Source organism: Salarias fasciatus, assembly GCF_902148845.1.
Source record: "Salarias fasciatus chromosome 23 unlocalized genomic scaffold, fSalaFa1.1 super_scaffold_20, whole genome shotgun sequence".
Taxonomy (NCBI): domain Eukaryota; kingdom Metazoa; phylum Chordata; class Actinopteri; order Blenniiformes; family Blenniidae; genus Salarias; species Salarias fasciatus.
In genome coordinates, this window is record NW_021941230.1 from 6,478,030 (window position 1) to 6,493,418 (window position 15,389).

A 15,389-nucleotide genomic window follows, 5' to 3' on the forward strand; every position below is an offset into this window, starting at 1 on the left:
TGTGACCATGCATGTGAGTATTTTTAAACCGCATGTGCAGAATTTGCAAACCCAGTGCATAAATATTAAGAATGGCACGAGAGTTCTGCACAAATCTTCACAGTACACCATGAAAACTGATGTTTTTTTTGTTTTTTTTTTTTAACTTGGAGATGTTAACAATAAAACTTTATAGACCATATCTGATCATGCACGTGAGTAACGTGCTGTAACGCAGCAAGTCAGGGATTTCTATACAAATCCGCTAACGAAAGCCAGCGGTTCTCCCCGTCGTCCGTGGCGGAATCCGTCTGAACATTTGTTCCGCAAATGTTAATAAAATCCCCCCCGATTGCATGTGGATTCGCTCATAAATGTTTGAAAGAAACGAGACAAAATATCCCGAGCCCTGCCCTGTCCTGTCCTGTCCTGTGTCGTGTGGGGATTCTCCCGGGAAAGAAAATGGAAAGGTTGTGTGTATGTCGAGAAAGAGAGAGAGGAAAATGGATGGAGGAGGAAGAGGAAGAGGAAGAGGAGGTGTTTCCATCAGTGTGTGCCGGCATATAGACAAGAAGAGCCAGTAAATCAAGGCTCTTCTCCCCCAGTTTGCACTTAGCTAATGAAAAGCACCGCTGCGCTAGCTCAACCGCGACCCCACTTAGACTGAGGAGGAGGAGGGGGGGAGGGGGGAGGGGGGGGCAGGGACTCTCTCTCAAAGGCACCGTCCTGTCCTTCGAAGGCCCGGCGCTGACAAAAACAACAAAAAAAAAAAAAAAATGCCAGGAAAATAACACCAAATCTGCTTTAGAATGAGTGAAAGCTGCATGTTCTACCACAGGGAAAGATGCTTAACTGAGTCAGGCTCAATGTTTCCACGTTATGAAATGGAATTCTCATTACTCTCAGTGAATTTCATGGTCAGAAATACAGATTGCGCTCAGGTTTCGGGGTTTTAAATCGCTCACGTCGAACAGAGGGGACAACTTTTACAGTCAACGTAAGGTTTGTGTGGTTTGAGACACATATTTTCCAACTTTTTCAGGATTTTTAGGAAAAATTTCATGCTTTCATGATTAATTTTGTCATGTTTGCACACTCAGCACACAGATTTACCCCAGTTTGAACTTTTTCCTGATTGTCTACTTGAATTTTGAATGAAAAATTGAAAAATTTAGGAACAGAAATAAGATTTTTAGTAATTATTCTGTGGTTTTCAATTCTCACACAATGAATAAATGCTTAAACTGCAAAATTGTATGCTTTGAAATTACTGTTTTGTGCCCATTTTTCCAGGATCAACACTTTAATCAAACACCACATCTTATTTTCATGTTAATTTATCATCTTTTTTTCTGAAATGTCATGGTTTTTTTTTTTAGGTTTTCTGTTAAGGTTCTAAGTTAGAATCACAAAGTAGATTAATTCTAAAAATTATTATCTCTTCCCCCAAATTTATTTGAGCTGCTGTGGTTTTCACAACTGAAACAATAAATCAATAAAAATGCTCAATCTGGAGTATTTTATGCCGTGAAGTTACTCTTTTGTGCCTGTTTTTCCCGGATTTCTACCATAAAATGAGAAAATCAGGAAGGTTTTAAGTTAAAATAAAGGAAGTACATTAATTCTAAAAAAAAAATGATTTCTGTTCCTAATGTTTCCTAAATCCCTGTGGTCTTGATAACTCACACAATAAATCAATCAAGGCGCTTAATCTGCAACATTTTATGGTTTGAAATGACTGTTTTGTGCCCATTTTTTCCAGGATCACCACCATAATCTGATCAGCATGGTTCTTTTTATGTTACTCCATTTTGTTTTAGACTTAAATTTAAACTTTTAAAAGTGCAAAAAGAGACAGAGAACTGGATTAAAAAAAAAAAAAGAAAGAAAAAAAGGGGAAATATCATTGTAGTAGGAAATGCTTGCAATCTGGAACTCCTGTTTTTCGCCAGGTGCCTCTTGAGCTTCAACATCTGGGATTAAACCCTCACACACACACACACACACACACACACACACACACCAGTAAGCCTCCTGTAATGCAAACCAACACGTGTTTCCACTTAGAGGAAAGTCTTCCTGCATGGACTGGAGGTTTAAAAACACAAAGATGCGCAGAAATCATTTTGCATCACTTGTCAATCGATCGTTGATTTGTCGATGTGGAATCATCAAAACCAATTCTTAAATGAAATTGCGTAATGCACAATACCCAGGAGTTAACGAAGGAAGTGAGTCACCGAGGAAAAGGCGAAAAGCAGAGAAATCTACAGACGACGTGACTCCGAGGATGAAAACGCCGCACGGCCACACCTGCTTTCAATTTCCCAGCGAATTGAAATTCTGTTGGGAACAATGGGCGCCTTTGTGAGGGGAATCCAGAGCGGGGAACATGGGGGAAAAAAAAAACCCCACCAGAACCGGCACCTTGTCTGTTCTCTGCACCCGCCTGGTCTGAAACGTGGAGTTTTCACAAGAGTCACTCAGCAGATTGTTAAAAATAGACTGCTCAGGAAGTGTTTCATGTACATTTGAGAGGATTGTACTCTGGAAGCATCACAACAAATCCAACTTTTTGCAGGACATGTCAATTGAAGGCACCGTTGATGTGGCAGCTTTTCAAGCGGAAATGTATCTGTTCAGAAAAATGTGGCATTTACGCAGCGACGTTTTGAAAACTATGTCCGTTTACACAGAAACTAGAAAAAAAACGTGTTTAAAAGTACATAGTGAGTGCGGCAGGCCATGAGTTGGCGCAGTTGGCAAAAATAGAAAAAGTTGTATTTTCAGTTGTTCCCATGGAAACAGAGTTCAAGCATTTTCAAAAAGTTGTGTTTTACCCCGTCTCCATGGAAATGGAGTTACAGCGTTTTCAAAAAGTTGTGTTTTTCCATGTTTCCACAGAAACTGAGTCAGAGCATTTTGAGTTGAAGTTATGCTTTCATACGTTTCCCCGGAGTCGGTGGGTTTTTATAAAAGTTGCGTTTACAACTTTTCACATAAAGCAGTCTGAGTTTTTGTTTTGAAATTAGAACCCCTCCCCACCACCACCACTGCCGTTTCCTTGGAGAGGGATTGGCAACTTTTTCACAAAGTTCCACCTTGGGAACCATTTCCAACAGAGCATCACTGACATGTATATAGACACAACAAACAGAAAGCAAGTTTTGCATTTTCATTCTAACTTTTCTTGCTGACTGTGCCGATCGGTTTTATAACTTCCTGCCGTTGGCCGCCGCTCCCCGTCCTCTCGGGTCTCTGATCTCTCGTGCACACAGATGGCTTTTCAAACGCTCGAAATCCGCTAAGATCGGACGGTCCACCTGCCAGATCGTGTTCCCTCCGCCGGTATGTCTCCTAAAATTCCTCCACTCTTTGTTTTTACTGTTAATGGGGGGGAAAAAAAACCCATTCTTCTGTCATTATTCTGGTGGTAACACCCCAGAGGGCCGATTGGCTGCGATTATAGCCACATCAGTGCTAATATAGCGACATTAATGCAGCAAACACCAGAGATCTCTCGGTTCCCGTCATGGGAACAACGCAGAGGAAGACCTCAGACATGTTTTATTCTGGTAAAAAGACGGTAAAAAGATCCCAAACGCGCCGCCCCCGACGGTTCACGTCTGCTGTTGTTTTTTTACACGTCTGTTTGCGGAGACTTCCAGCTGTTTGCGGATCGATGGCAGGTGCAGACGCGGGGATCGATTGGGGGGGGGGGGGGGCGCTGTCATGAAGTCCGAGCCGCTTATGATCATTAGTCGACTTGCTAATGAACTAATGAACTTGTTGGCTGGTAAAACACAACGGACAGCTTTTGAAATGTAAATAGACAGAGGTGGTTTTGGCTATCGGTGCATTCCGAGCCGTGTCCAGTAAACTCAGGGATCCAGATCGGGACGTGACGGGGGGGGAGCGCTCTGAAGCTGGGTCAAGGGCTGGCTGCCCGGCGGGAGGCCTCCGCTCACATCGGATATAAATCACCTGGTCACGGATACGCCGGGCGTTGTTTAGCCGGAGTGACAGCTGAAAGTCTCCCAGGACGGGCCAGGTCTTAGATACAGTACCACACACACACACGCACACACACACACGATGCAGTGACAGTTTTCTGCATGTGGACACGAGGTCCCTCCGGATGTAAAAAAAAAAAAAAAAAACCCTGCACTTTCTCCTCTCCGGCTGCTAACTGGACGTACGTCCAGTTTGGGCAGAGGTGGCTCCGGGAGGTCACGACCTCTCAGAACAGCAGCAGCTGATGGCGCCACCAGAGACTACTTGACCCCCCCCCCCCCACCACCACCACCTTCCCTCCCTCGTTCATTGCAGACCAACATATTTACTGTAAATGAAATTCCAAAACTCTCGGTTGACCTTGTAATTACAACCCAACACCCCGCCTCTCTCGAGGCGCGGAGATAAAGACGTTGCCGGGACGCTGGAGGGGCGGTCAGGGGGGGATTTAAATCCCCGGGACGCGTTCATTACTCAAGAATCTCCTCACTCAACGCCAGCTAATCACTTAGCAAGAGCTAGCAGATACACTCCTTTAATACCACAAGGGAAAATGGCATTCCTCTCTCTCTCTCACACACATACACACACAAAAACACATGTCTCATGCGGAGGGGACTGGGAGGCGTGGCGGGCAGAAACGGTCCAATCAAAGCCTGATTGATTTCCAGAGCTCTCGGGGGATTCTGCCCAGTCAATAAGGGACTCTGTTAGACAACCGACGACATGATGGATCTGCCGCGCGTCCCACCCGACGGTATCCCAGCTGCATGTGCGCGACGACGGGAGAGACGAGTCCCGCGCGCGGGAGGGAGAACATGCAAACTACAAGGACAGGCTGGGATGAAAAGAAGGGATTTCATTGGATAAAGCAACACGTGACACTCACTTCAGCTCAGGTTCATCTGGAGTGATTCAAAACTTTTTCTTTATGCAGATGATGGCAAGGTCTATATTTTCACAAAAAAACAATTACTAGGACGAATATCAATGGTGCGAAATACAGGGAAATATCCAAAACGCAGCTGCATTGTGGGTGTTTCTACACCCTGACCGCGCAACTTTTAAGGCAACATCATGGCTGTCTCAGCTTGCATCTTGGTGTGGCGTTTTATCTGTTACTGTCCAGAAATTAAAAAAAAAGAATAATCAGCGCTTCCTTTCATGCATGCATAAATGTGGCTTTAATCAAAGACACACTGTCTTGGTATCATACATAAGGCCCATGGTCCAAAACCAGCTCGTAAGAGGTTCCAATTGGGCCCGAACAGCCACCAAGAAGAATTCAAAACTTTCAAAGATTTCTTTTTTTGCAACAAGGGTCTCAAGAGTAATGGACACAACACAACACTGAGACCGGAGCTGAGATAACATATAATGTTGCCATGAAAGTCAGCTACATCACTGCTAGCTAGCTAGCCTCAAGACCAATAAACACCCATAATGCCACAGGAGAAGGTTTTTTTGGTGACATTCTACTGTATTCTGCACCATTAAGATTGATGTATCCATTTCATGGAGTATTATTTTGTTTTTTATAATAATACAGACATTAAGGTCATCTGCATAAAGAGACATTTTATATTTAAATGCTAATATGGAACTGTTTTTACGCTCAATATGAAATTGGGTGAAAATAAAAAAATTTTCACCTTTTTTTCTATCATAAATGTCAAATACCATAAATGCCATCAAATGAATTAATTTTTGTGTGATTCATATCCTCCGAGCAAAAATAAATTTCACTTGTTTTGGTGCAAATTATATCTAAGATGTATCCACCTTTATGGAAGTATCTCCAGTGCTTCATGACCCTCGAAAAGATCTTAAACTAAAAATACTTTGGATTTAAATGCTCCAAATTTAGAAAAAGAAAGCACCTTTAACTCAGTCAGTACTTTAAATCTCCATGTTTGAAAATCCTGTGTCAAAATAACAATTGTTATACGCAGCGGAGCTGTTTAGCATATTGTTGAGCAGTAATGAGCACACGGAAGTATTTGGGTTCCTGTAGGAACTAACATGGCTTTTCTAGCTTTTTTTTCCCCCCCTTCTTTTCCCCCTGTCAGCATGTCAAATCTAATATTCTCTCACTCTTGTGCTGATAAATTATTAATAGCGTGTATTTGAGGAGCTTTCTTAGAACCTCGCACGTCACTCAGGCCCCTTCCTCTTTCCCCACAAACGTTTGCCCGCGTTTCTTCGCCGAGCGGTCGATAATGTCGGATCGGGAAGCATCTGGACGACTCGATGGCTCGCTTTTGCATATGCAGTTGCGTGGGAGAGCGTTCTCCCTCCAACCCCCTCCCCTCTTCCTCTTCCCCCCTCCCTCCCCTTGCATCTAAATGGCTTCTTTCCTCCACTGCAAGCTCCAGAAAAAGTAGGGCAGATGCTTCATTTAACACTTCGCACACTGTGTTTACATTATACGACACACACACACACACACAAAAGCAAAGCAAGAAAGATGGCGTGACGCTGCATTTAAAATATCAGTAAAATGTGACAGTTCTAACTGAAGCCAGGCCACGTCGTCTTTGTTTTCTTGGTGGAAAGCCCCCGGTCCTGACACACTCCGTCAGAAAGGAGAAGTGAGCAGCAGCAGATTAAATTATACAGGAGAAACCCAGAAATAGCTCGGAGTGCCGAGGCCGCACGGACCCTCCGACGTAAGAACAGCGCCGATACGAAGTCGCCACCGAGCAGTCAACTGGATTAGTGCCGCTCGGATCACGGAGCCTTGCCGGCGAATTGTCCGCCGCTGAGATAGAAATGAGAAGAATAAAGGAGAATACACATGACCTTTATCAACCTGAGGTTTTGGACCAAAACCCAATGAATTCTAGAACTTGTTAGTCATATTTGACCTCACTGACTCAACTAGCAAAGCAAAATTAAATCTAACTCAACATATCTGGTGATTTTAACACTTCCTGTTAGTTTAATGTTTTTGCAGATGACACCCAACTCTACCACTCTAGCTGCGGTGGCACGACAGTGCTTCAAGTGTGTTTACAGGGCAACGTTTTGAAAACGATGCTGGTTTTTACACAGTGACGCGTAATAAAACCATGCACACCTGTGCACGACATGCTGTGAACAACATGCTAAGAACATTAGCAACGGGAGTACACGGACGTCCGTACGGACAGAAGACCGAGTTGCATTTCTGTTACGGCGACTTTCGACTTGAAAGCTACCAAGTTCCAGGAATCTACTGGGCACGTACAGAAGAACTGCTGACTGCTGCCATGGTGCACCTGAGCAGTGGCAGCGTTTTTGAGCTCAGCAAGGAGACGGCAGCCGAGCGTTCCCCAAAAAGCCTTCATTTCCAGGGAGCGGGTGTGTTACTGAAAAGTTGTGTTTTCGCTCGTTTACACAGTGACAGGCCCCGAGCGTTTCCAAAAAGTTCCACCCGTTGAGCCGTTTTCAAAAGTGCCACCTAAAACCCGACAAAAGCTTCGCCTTTCCACGGGCCCTTACGAGCACACTTCCTCTCAGATCGACCCGTTTGCGGATGACGGCCGGCTCTACGGTGGAGACGGCGCCGGCGGCTCCTTACCCAGAACATGCACGAGAGGCAGACCCAGGTCCTCGCCCTCCCTGCCAGGGCGGAGGGCATCGACAGGGACACGGAGGGCATCACGGCACAAATCCACGGTATTCCCAGAGACTCCCGGCGGCTCCGCGGCGCAGATCCATGCCAGAAGCGCGTGGTGCAACGGGAGGAAAACGCCGCTGTGGTTCTCCCTCTCTGGATGGTCTTACTCAGCTCCCGCCCTCTCTTGCTCTCTCTCTCTCTCTCTCTCCCTCTCTCTTGAAGTGTGGTAACTCTATTCCATGGAGCCTCCACCCCTCCTCCTCCTCTTTTTTCCCCAAAAACTCTCCTCAAATGATCCTGGTTGACCACTCTCCACCCCTCCAGCTTCCTCACCTCTCCTTCACTCCACCGCCCTGCAAAGCATGCTCGCTCATGTCTGTGCTAATGTCACTTCAATTTTTCATCGGCATCCCTCTCTCCATTCCTCCTCCTGCAGTAAATACGCCGTCGCGTCGTTTTTGAGTCTTGATAAAAGCGACCAAAACGCCTGCAACAATTGCTCCCTTTATCTTTTTTATCTGGGGAACCTGCACAAAAAGCTGGGAGACAGATCAAAATCTAGCAGCGACGTTTGGAGAACTGAAGCAGGTGGAGGACTGTCAAAAGGTCGCGTCACGTGAAAGGCATCGCCGTCGTTCTCAATCACTCATACGGGGAGTCCAGGCGTTCCATATTTTCACACGTGGCACATGCGACGTTTCTTAAATTATCGGATTCCCCCGTGCATGCCGAACATGCACACGTAACGCCGCAGCCTCCGGATCAACACTATATCAGTGGCGGCCGCCGCATTACATCACTCCACAGTCAGATCCATAAAGGGCTAAGAGCCAATTCATTTTGAGAAAACACCCTCTATTGATCCCCCGCTGCTCTCCATCACCTCCACTGTAACAGTTACCTCAATCCATAGGCCAGCCCTGACACATAATCCGTGCATGTGTGTGTGTGTGTGTGTGTGTGTGTGTGTGTGTGTGCGTGTGTGTGTGTTTTTACATAACATAACGTCCACTTTGGGTGTTCTGGTACTTTTGGTGCACAAAGACTTGCTGGTTTCCCTGCAGGGTCTAAACTGGGTTGCTAGCAGCCTCTAGTGGCCTCTAACCAACCGTATCAGCAGAAAAAAGTGTCACTTTATTATGTCTGGACGTAGTCCATGCATGCAGTTAATGTTTTTTTTGTATTTTTTTTTTTTTTTATGGTGCTTCACTACCTGCATTGATTTTTGAGGGGTCTGTATTTTCTCAACGTTTTTGCACGGTGAGGTCAGGTTTGTATTCCCTTATTCCCGACGCGACACGCCGGAGCTCGCTGAAAAACAGGCAGATGGATGAGGACAAGCTCTCTCTCTCTCTCTCTCTCTCTCTCTCTCTCTCACACACACACACACACAGATACAGAAAGAAATCCCTGGAAAAAAAAAAAAAAAAACGAAGCAAATGAGAGTAATGACATTAACAGGGCCGAGCAGAAGTCAGGATTTCATCTTCCACACTAACTTCGCCGTCTGCTCCTCGAATCCATCACATTAAAGCTTTAATGCTAAAATAACAAAGCATCCATCACGCCGAACACAGCCAGCCATTCAGGGCAGCCAGTCTGCAGAGCTCCTTCCTGGGCCGCGTTTTTCTCCTGTTTAAGTTTGGGGGGGGGGGGGGGGGAATCCAAATGAAAGAGGTTTTCATGCACACCGCTTGGAGAGGTGATCTGCAGCCCGAGGAATAAGGAGCACATTCAAGTGGACAGGTTTCCCGTCACCCTCTTTCACTTTTGGCTGTCTGGGGTGGTGCCTGAAGACAATTTACGACCTGAAAGGTTGGGAGGGGGGGGGGGGGGGGGGGGGGGGGGGGGGGGGGGGGGGGTCCTGCAACCTTTTTGACCAAAACAGCCATTTTCAAGATTTTCCACTAATCAAACATTTGTCAATTATCTGAAAAAAAATAAATAAAAAAAATAGCATGTTGAATATTTTTTGCATGTATTTTCCTAATTTAGCCAATTTATGCATCTGGGCTGTTTTAGCATTTTAGCTATTTCCAGCCACTAGCCTTCTTTTTCAATTTTTCTTACTTTTTCTATTTTAATTTTTTCAATTTTTTTTGTTTCCTCTTTTTTTCTCCCTTTTCTCCTGTTTCTTCTTTTTCCCAACCTTTTATTTTTAAATTTTCTCAAAAAATAATGATACTAACAAACTATACTCATTTTTTTAAACTCAAGTTTAATTGTTAGTGTGATCTTTTTTCTCCCCTGTATTATTTCATTTTTGAGTCACTTTAGCTATTTTACCCTTTTTTCCCATCATTCCATAGTCCTGGCTGCTTCAGCTGTTTGACTTCATTAAAATTGTTCTCAACCTGGAGATTAGAGCGGTTTTGAAAATCAGTACGGAATGACAGTAAAATAAAAATGGAAAACAAATGTTTTGCCTTCATGAAGCCATTAAAGGGCCACACGAGGGTCTAGAGCCACACGTTGAACACCCCTGCACTAAATGAATGATAAGAAACACTGAACACAGACAAGGGGAAATATATGAAGGGAAACTTGAGTAAAGGGGGATGATTTACAGGGAAAAAACACGGTAAAGGAGTAAATTTGATGTATAGTGATGTAGAAATGAAAGCGCAAAGAAGATAAAAAGGTGGCGAAGACAAGAGGAAATCAAATTACATGAGAACAAAGAAAAGGAACGGAGAGGACAGGAAGGAAAGAAGGGATGAATGATTTTGTCAGAGGAAAGAGAAGTGTTCCCCCTCCACATCATCTCCGTTCTGTCTCTCCTTCTCCTCCAGCTCCGCCATACATCCGCGACCGAATGCGCAACCCGAACGTCGCTCCCAGCCCACCGCCTCCCGTAGTAACCCGGCCCTTATCGTGTGGGGGTCTGCGTGAGCCATGTTGCCATGGAAACTGAACACCTCGCAGCCGGTCCTCAGAGGGAAGACACAGAGCCTTTACCTCTCCACTTTCACCTCCCAGCTGAAGGCCCCACGTGACGAGCCGGGAGTGCTGCAAGCCGGAGCCAGCCAGTGGCAGCAGCCAATATAAAAATTAGAAAAAAAAAAAAAATAGAACGATCCCTGAAAGCTTCCTTTTAAAAACTTAACAGATATGATCAAGAGCATTGACAGGTACGTCAACGTCGATGATGAAGCCAGACTGTTTTCATTTGTTTACAATATGGCATGATGGATGGATGAAGGTAGAACTCAAAATCTGAGTTGCAGTTCCAGCAAAAAATGTCTGACTCAGCCGGGAAACAATCCCATTGATGGAATACTGGAAAATGAGTTGACACGTTTGTAAGCCTGGTTATCATGCAAGAGGGTCCAACACCACACCACATCTTGACAAGCTCCAATTTTTATCAATAACTTGCAGAAAAAGTGGGGTCAACTCACAAAAAAAAAAAAAACGGTGCGAATCATCAAATCAGATCAATTAAAGTCTAGAGGGAAAAGAGGCCAGAGCTCAGAAGGAGGGTTCGGTGAAACCTGGAGACAGAACGTGCCGGAGGAGTCTTTGCACGGGATGTATAATGAGAGTGCGTCCCTGCACAGGCTCTAACAAGCCCCACGCACATCCACACACACGTATACGGGAGGGAGTGCGACAGGGGGAAGCGTGCTGGAATTGAGCACGGGTGTTTGAGATAAGGAGCTGCGGCAATGGGGCGGGTGGGGGTGTGTTGGATGGAAGTGGAGGGTGGTGGTGGAGGCGGGGGGGGGGGGGGCTGCTGCTGGTGTTGGGGCTTGAAGAGACGGGCGGCTGCAGCACTGCACGCTACGGCGTCACCACAAGCACCGGCGATACCCGAACGGCTCTAGGACCATTCGTGGTTGACAGAGTTACGGCATTCCAGAAATTGCACAAAAAAAAAAAAATGTAGGAGGTTATGTCAGACATGGGACCATGTGGACGTCCTAAAAGATCATCTTTATGAAAAATGCTGAGGATGCACTGATTTGGTCACCGTTTCTAGCCTTTCAAACAGCTCGTTTGAAAAATCACCTCCAAAAAGATCCCACCCCTCACTATTCACCAGAAGACCACCTCAGGCACTCTTTCTGGCGTACTCCTATTCGTGCAGTGCGTAAGAGGAAATAGTGCCATTTCGACACACCAAGAGTTGTTCCACATGATTGATTGCGTGCCGAAGAAAAAAGGCAGGAACGCAGGGATTGTGGTCAGTTTCGGCACGTGAGGCCGGCTCCAATAAAGCAAGACAAAGGAACCGGGGGGGCGTGCGTTCGCCCGATATCATTCACTGAACTCCGGTTGGCCTTTGCATGTGTGTCGGAATATGTCGCAAGGGATTGAGAGAGTACCTCGGCAAAATGTACGACGACGTGCAGCGGGAAGAGATGAATGGGGACAATCAAGAGCTCTTTCCCTTGGAATACGCAAACCCCCACAATAATGGTGCATTACCATTCTGCAGCTGTGGAAGCAAGGTGACCCTAAGTACCAGGAGCAAATGCATGGTTTGGCTCCAGGTGGTTTCTGCGAATGCTTGGTTCATGGGGGCAGATCCAAAAAATCTGAACCCGGCCCCCCCCCTCCCACCATGCTGATCTGGAGCAGCTTCCTGGGGACCAGTTGGAGGTGTAACACTGACCTTGAATAAACACCTAGAGGGACACCAGCCAGTCCTCCATGGCCCGTGGTCCATGACCGATTCCACGACTACGTCATTTGGCGGTTCAGGTGGAAGCTGGCGGTATGCGTGTCACGGTTGAGTGGTGCGAGTGAGACCGAGGCCCGGCCCGATACCGCATGCAGAATGATAATCTGAGATATGCCCTGAGACAGATGCTGATGGAAGAGAATCTCCTCCAGAGGTTGGAGTGAGACATGTCAGATACCATGCGCGGAACCGGTGGTCTAAGTCTCCCTTCCCCACCCCCCACTCCCCCCCCCACCCCCACCCCCCCGCCTCCACGAGGTCTTACCTTGTCTCGTTTGGCCCCCCGCAGAGGGAAGAAGCAGGCAAAGAGGAACTTGCCCCAGCTGATGACGGCAGCCAGGCACCAGTTGAGGCGAGCCATGCCTGCGTCTGTCACGTCTTGTCTGCCAGCCTCTTATCTCCGGGATAGGATCCTGCAACCCCCCCACCCCGAAACAGAACGTCAAGCAAAAAAGGGAAAAGGAAAAAAAAAAAACGCAGAGACAGGAGACCCTCTCGTCCTCCCTCCTTTGAAGCAGATGTGGAAAGAAAACCTTCAAGTCAGTCGAGGTGTTAGAAATTTTGGGGGTACCTGTCTGGCTCGGTGTCTGCAATTCCAATTTGTGGCTGGGAACAAGGGAGGGGGGGCAGGGGGAGGGGGGGTGGGGGGGGGCTGCCGGCGTCCCACAAATGGACTAGACCCCGAGATGGTCCGGAGGGACCCAGAGCATGGAGAGCCTACAGCCGTCTCCCTGTCGTTCCATCCATCCAGGTCCAGATGAGTCAGTCCTCAAAGTGTGTGACGAGCGCCGTCGGCTGCATCGTGCGAAGAGACCCGCCGCTGATCGACGACGCCGCTACACATGCACGCGTACACATGTCTCTGGCACTGCGAAGGAGGCAAAAATCAGAAGGGAAAAATGCCGTCCGGGCACGTACATCCCCGCGCAGAAGAGCCCCCCTCTCATCGCGCAGCTCCCCCTCCAGGCTCAGGATCCCCGGCGCTCCGCTCTCACACACTCCCCGCTTACGCACACTTGTCCATCTCTCTCTCTTTCTCACACACACACACACTCACACACACACACATACACACACATGCACCGATGCTGCAGCACTTAGTCAGAGCGGGAGGAGGGGAGCAAAAGAGTAAGGAAAGGGGGGGGGGGGAGAGAGAGAGAGAAGAAATGACTGGGAGCAGACCGGCTGGGGGGAGTTTAAAAAAAAAAAAAAAAGGATGGGAATTGGATTGAGCGTATTTGGAAAGTGCGCATCAAGTAGTGGCTGCGGGAGTGAATGGGGGAGTCGAAATGGATGGATGGCAGGCGGGAAGAGGATGGATGGACGGATGGATGGACAGATGGATGGATGGATGGATGGAGGGAAAAAAAAGGAGAGCAGCAAGTTGCAAGAAAGAGGAGACGGTGAGGCTGGTGGTGATTGTGGAGAATTGGGTCGGAGGAAGCGCAGGAGAGAGGAGAGAAGGATGGAGGATGAGAGAGAAGGGTGTTGAATCATTGTGTCTTGGGTGATTATTTCCCTCACACACACACACACACACACACACACTTGACTGCAGGTGGTGCACAGGCTCGTTCACTCTGCTGCAGTCTCTCTACGCTTCAGTGGGGGCACATTCTCACTGCAGAACGCTTTTCTCTGCTACACCCCCACCGCCGGCAGCCCCTCCCACCCCGCACACCAACACAATCACAACATATCAAAGCAATGAGCGAGGGAGATAAAGTGTGGAGAGGACGCTGGTGTGTGTCAACCCAAGCCAGCTCAGACCGGTGGGCAGGGTGGGGGGGGGTGCTTTTTTTTTTTTTTTTTTTTGGGAGGGAAATAACACAAATTGGTCAGCCATATGGAAACGCAATGCCAACACACAAGCATGTATGATAAATTACATTGTCAGATACAATATTTTCCACATAAAGGGACTGAAAATGAGATGATTCATTGTAAAAAGTTGATGGTTTTCACCTTGATTTGAGCGCATTAAGCCAGAAAACCAAAAATGACCAACGGCCCCCACGTTCCTCAGGTCAATGGAGCTATGCTAGCAATCAAAACCACATTTATGTGACGTTGTCTGTCAGTAACCTCGGCAGCAGATCGATAAGAGAGGAGGAGCAGCTCCAAAGCAGCTGAAGAGCCTCGGGGTTCACACTCCAGCAATGCTACATGCTACATGCTAACAAATTTTGCTAGCTCACACATCAGTGATGCTATATGCTACACACTGGAGAGTTTTCCATGCTAAATGCTAAAGAGTTTCAGATACTACATACTGAAAACTTTGCTAGCTCACACTTCAGGGATGCTACATGCTAAGAAAATTGCTAGCTCATACATCAGTGATGCTATATGCTACACACTGGAGGGTTTTACATGCTTCATGCTAAAGAGTTTCAGATGCTACATATGAGATGCTATATATTGAAAATTTTGCTAGCTCACACTTCAGAGATGCTACATGCTAAGAACTTTTCTAGCTCACACATCAGCTATATGCGTGACACTGAAGAGTTTTCCATGCTACATGCTAAAGAGTTTCAGGAATCATGCACCAGCAATGCTACATGCTAAAGTATGACTGAAACACTCATTAACAGTAAGCTGTCTGCACGTCAAAACTGTTAACTACTTGTACAGTATACATTTGGCAGAACAAAGACTTGATGCTATACATTGTCTTATGTGGACTGCAGACAGTCATATGTCAAGGCTCTTGGGAGGGGGGCGTATCGTCGACATAGAGACTGAGCGGAGCTGGTTCACAACAATACATAGCCTTTCTGTAACATCTGGAATGCAAACTTGCCTTTGTTGCATTTAATAAGGACTCAAATCGGTACTTGGTATTGCCAAGCAGCTTAACATTCGGACTCGTACTTTAAAGGTGCATTAAGGAGTTTTTCAGCTTTAAAAATACTTATTTTCCACCATAAATATGTTACAAATATTCAATAATGTATACAATGTGCCCTGACATATTCATTGTAAGTACCTCTAACAGCGCTAAATTGTCACTTGAAAGTTGCAGTGCCGGTCTGGCACCAGAATTTTTTGGGGGAGAATTTGAGATGATGTGACGTAACGCGCGCTCCCGCTGGCCTGATTTCC

General features: G+C 46.6%; 1 protein-coding gene across 1 annotated transcript in view; it reads right to left on the minus strand.

Annotated features, from left to right (window-relative positions):
• Positions 1-12,927, minus strand: part of LOC115384214 (tensin-like) — a 69,701-nt gene extending 56,774 nt beyond the window's left edge. The window contains exons 1-2 of the mRNA XM_030086524.1: positions 12,853-12,927; positions 12,547-12,694 (exon numbers count right to left, since the gene is read on the minus strand). Coding sequence (XP_029942384.1) covers positions 12,547-12,642 — 96 coding nt within the window. The 5' untranslated portion in view covers positions 12,643-12,694; positions 12,853-12,927. The remainder of the gene's footprint in view (positions 1-12,546; positions 12,695-12,852) is intronic.
• Positions 12,928-15,389: the final 2,462 nt, after the last annotated feature.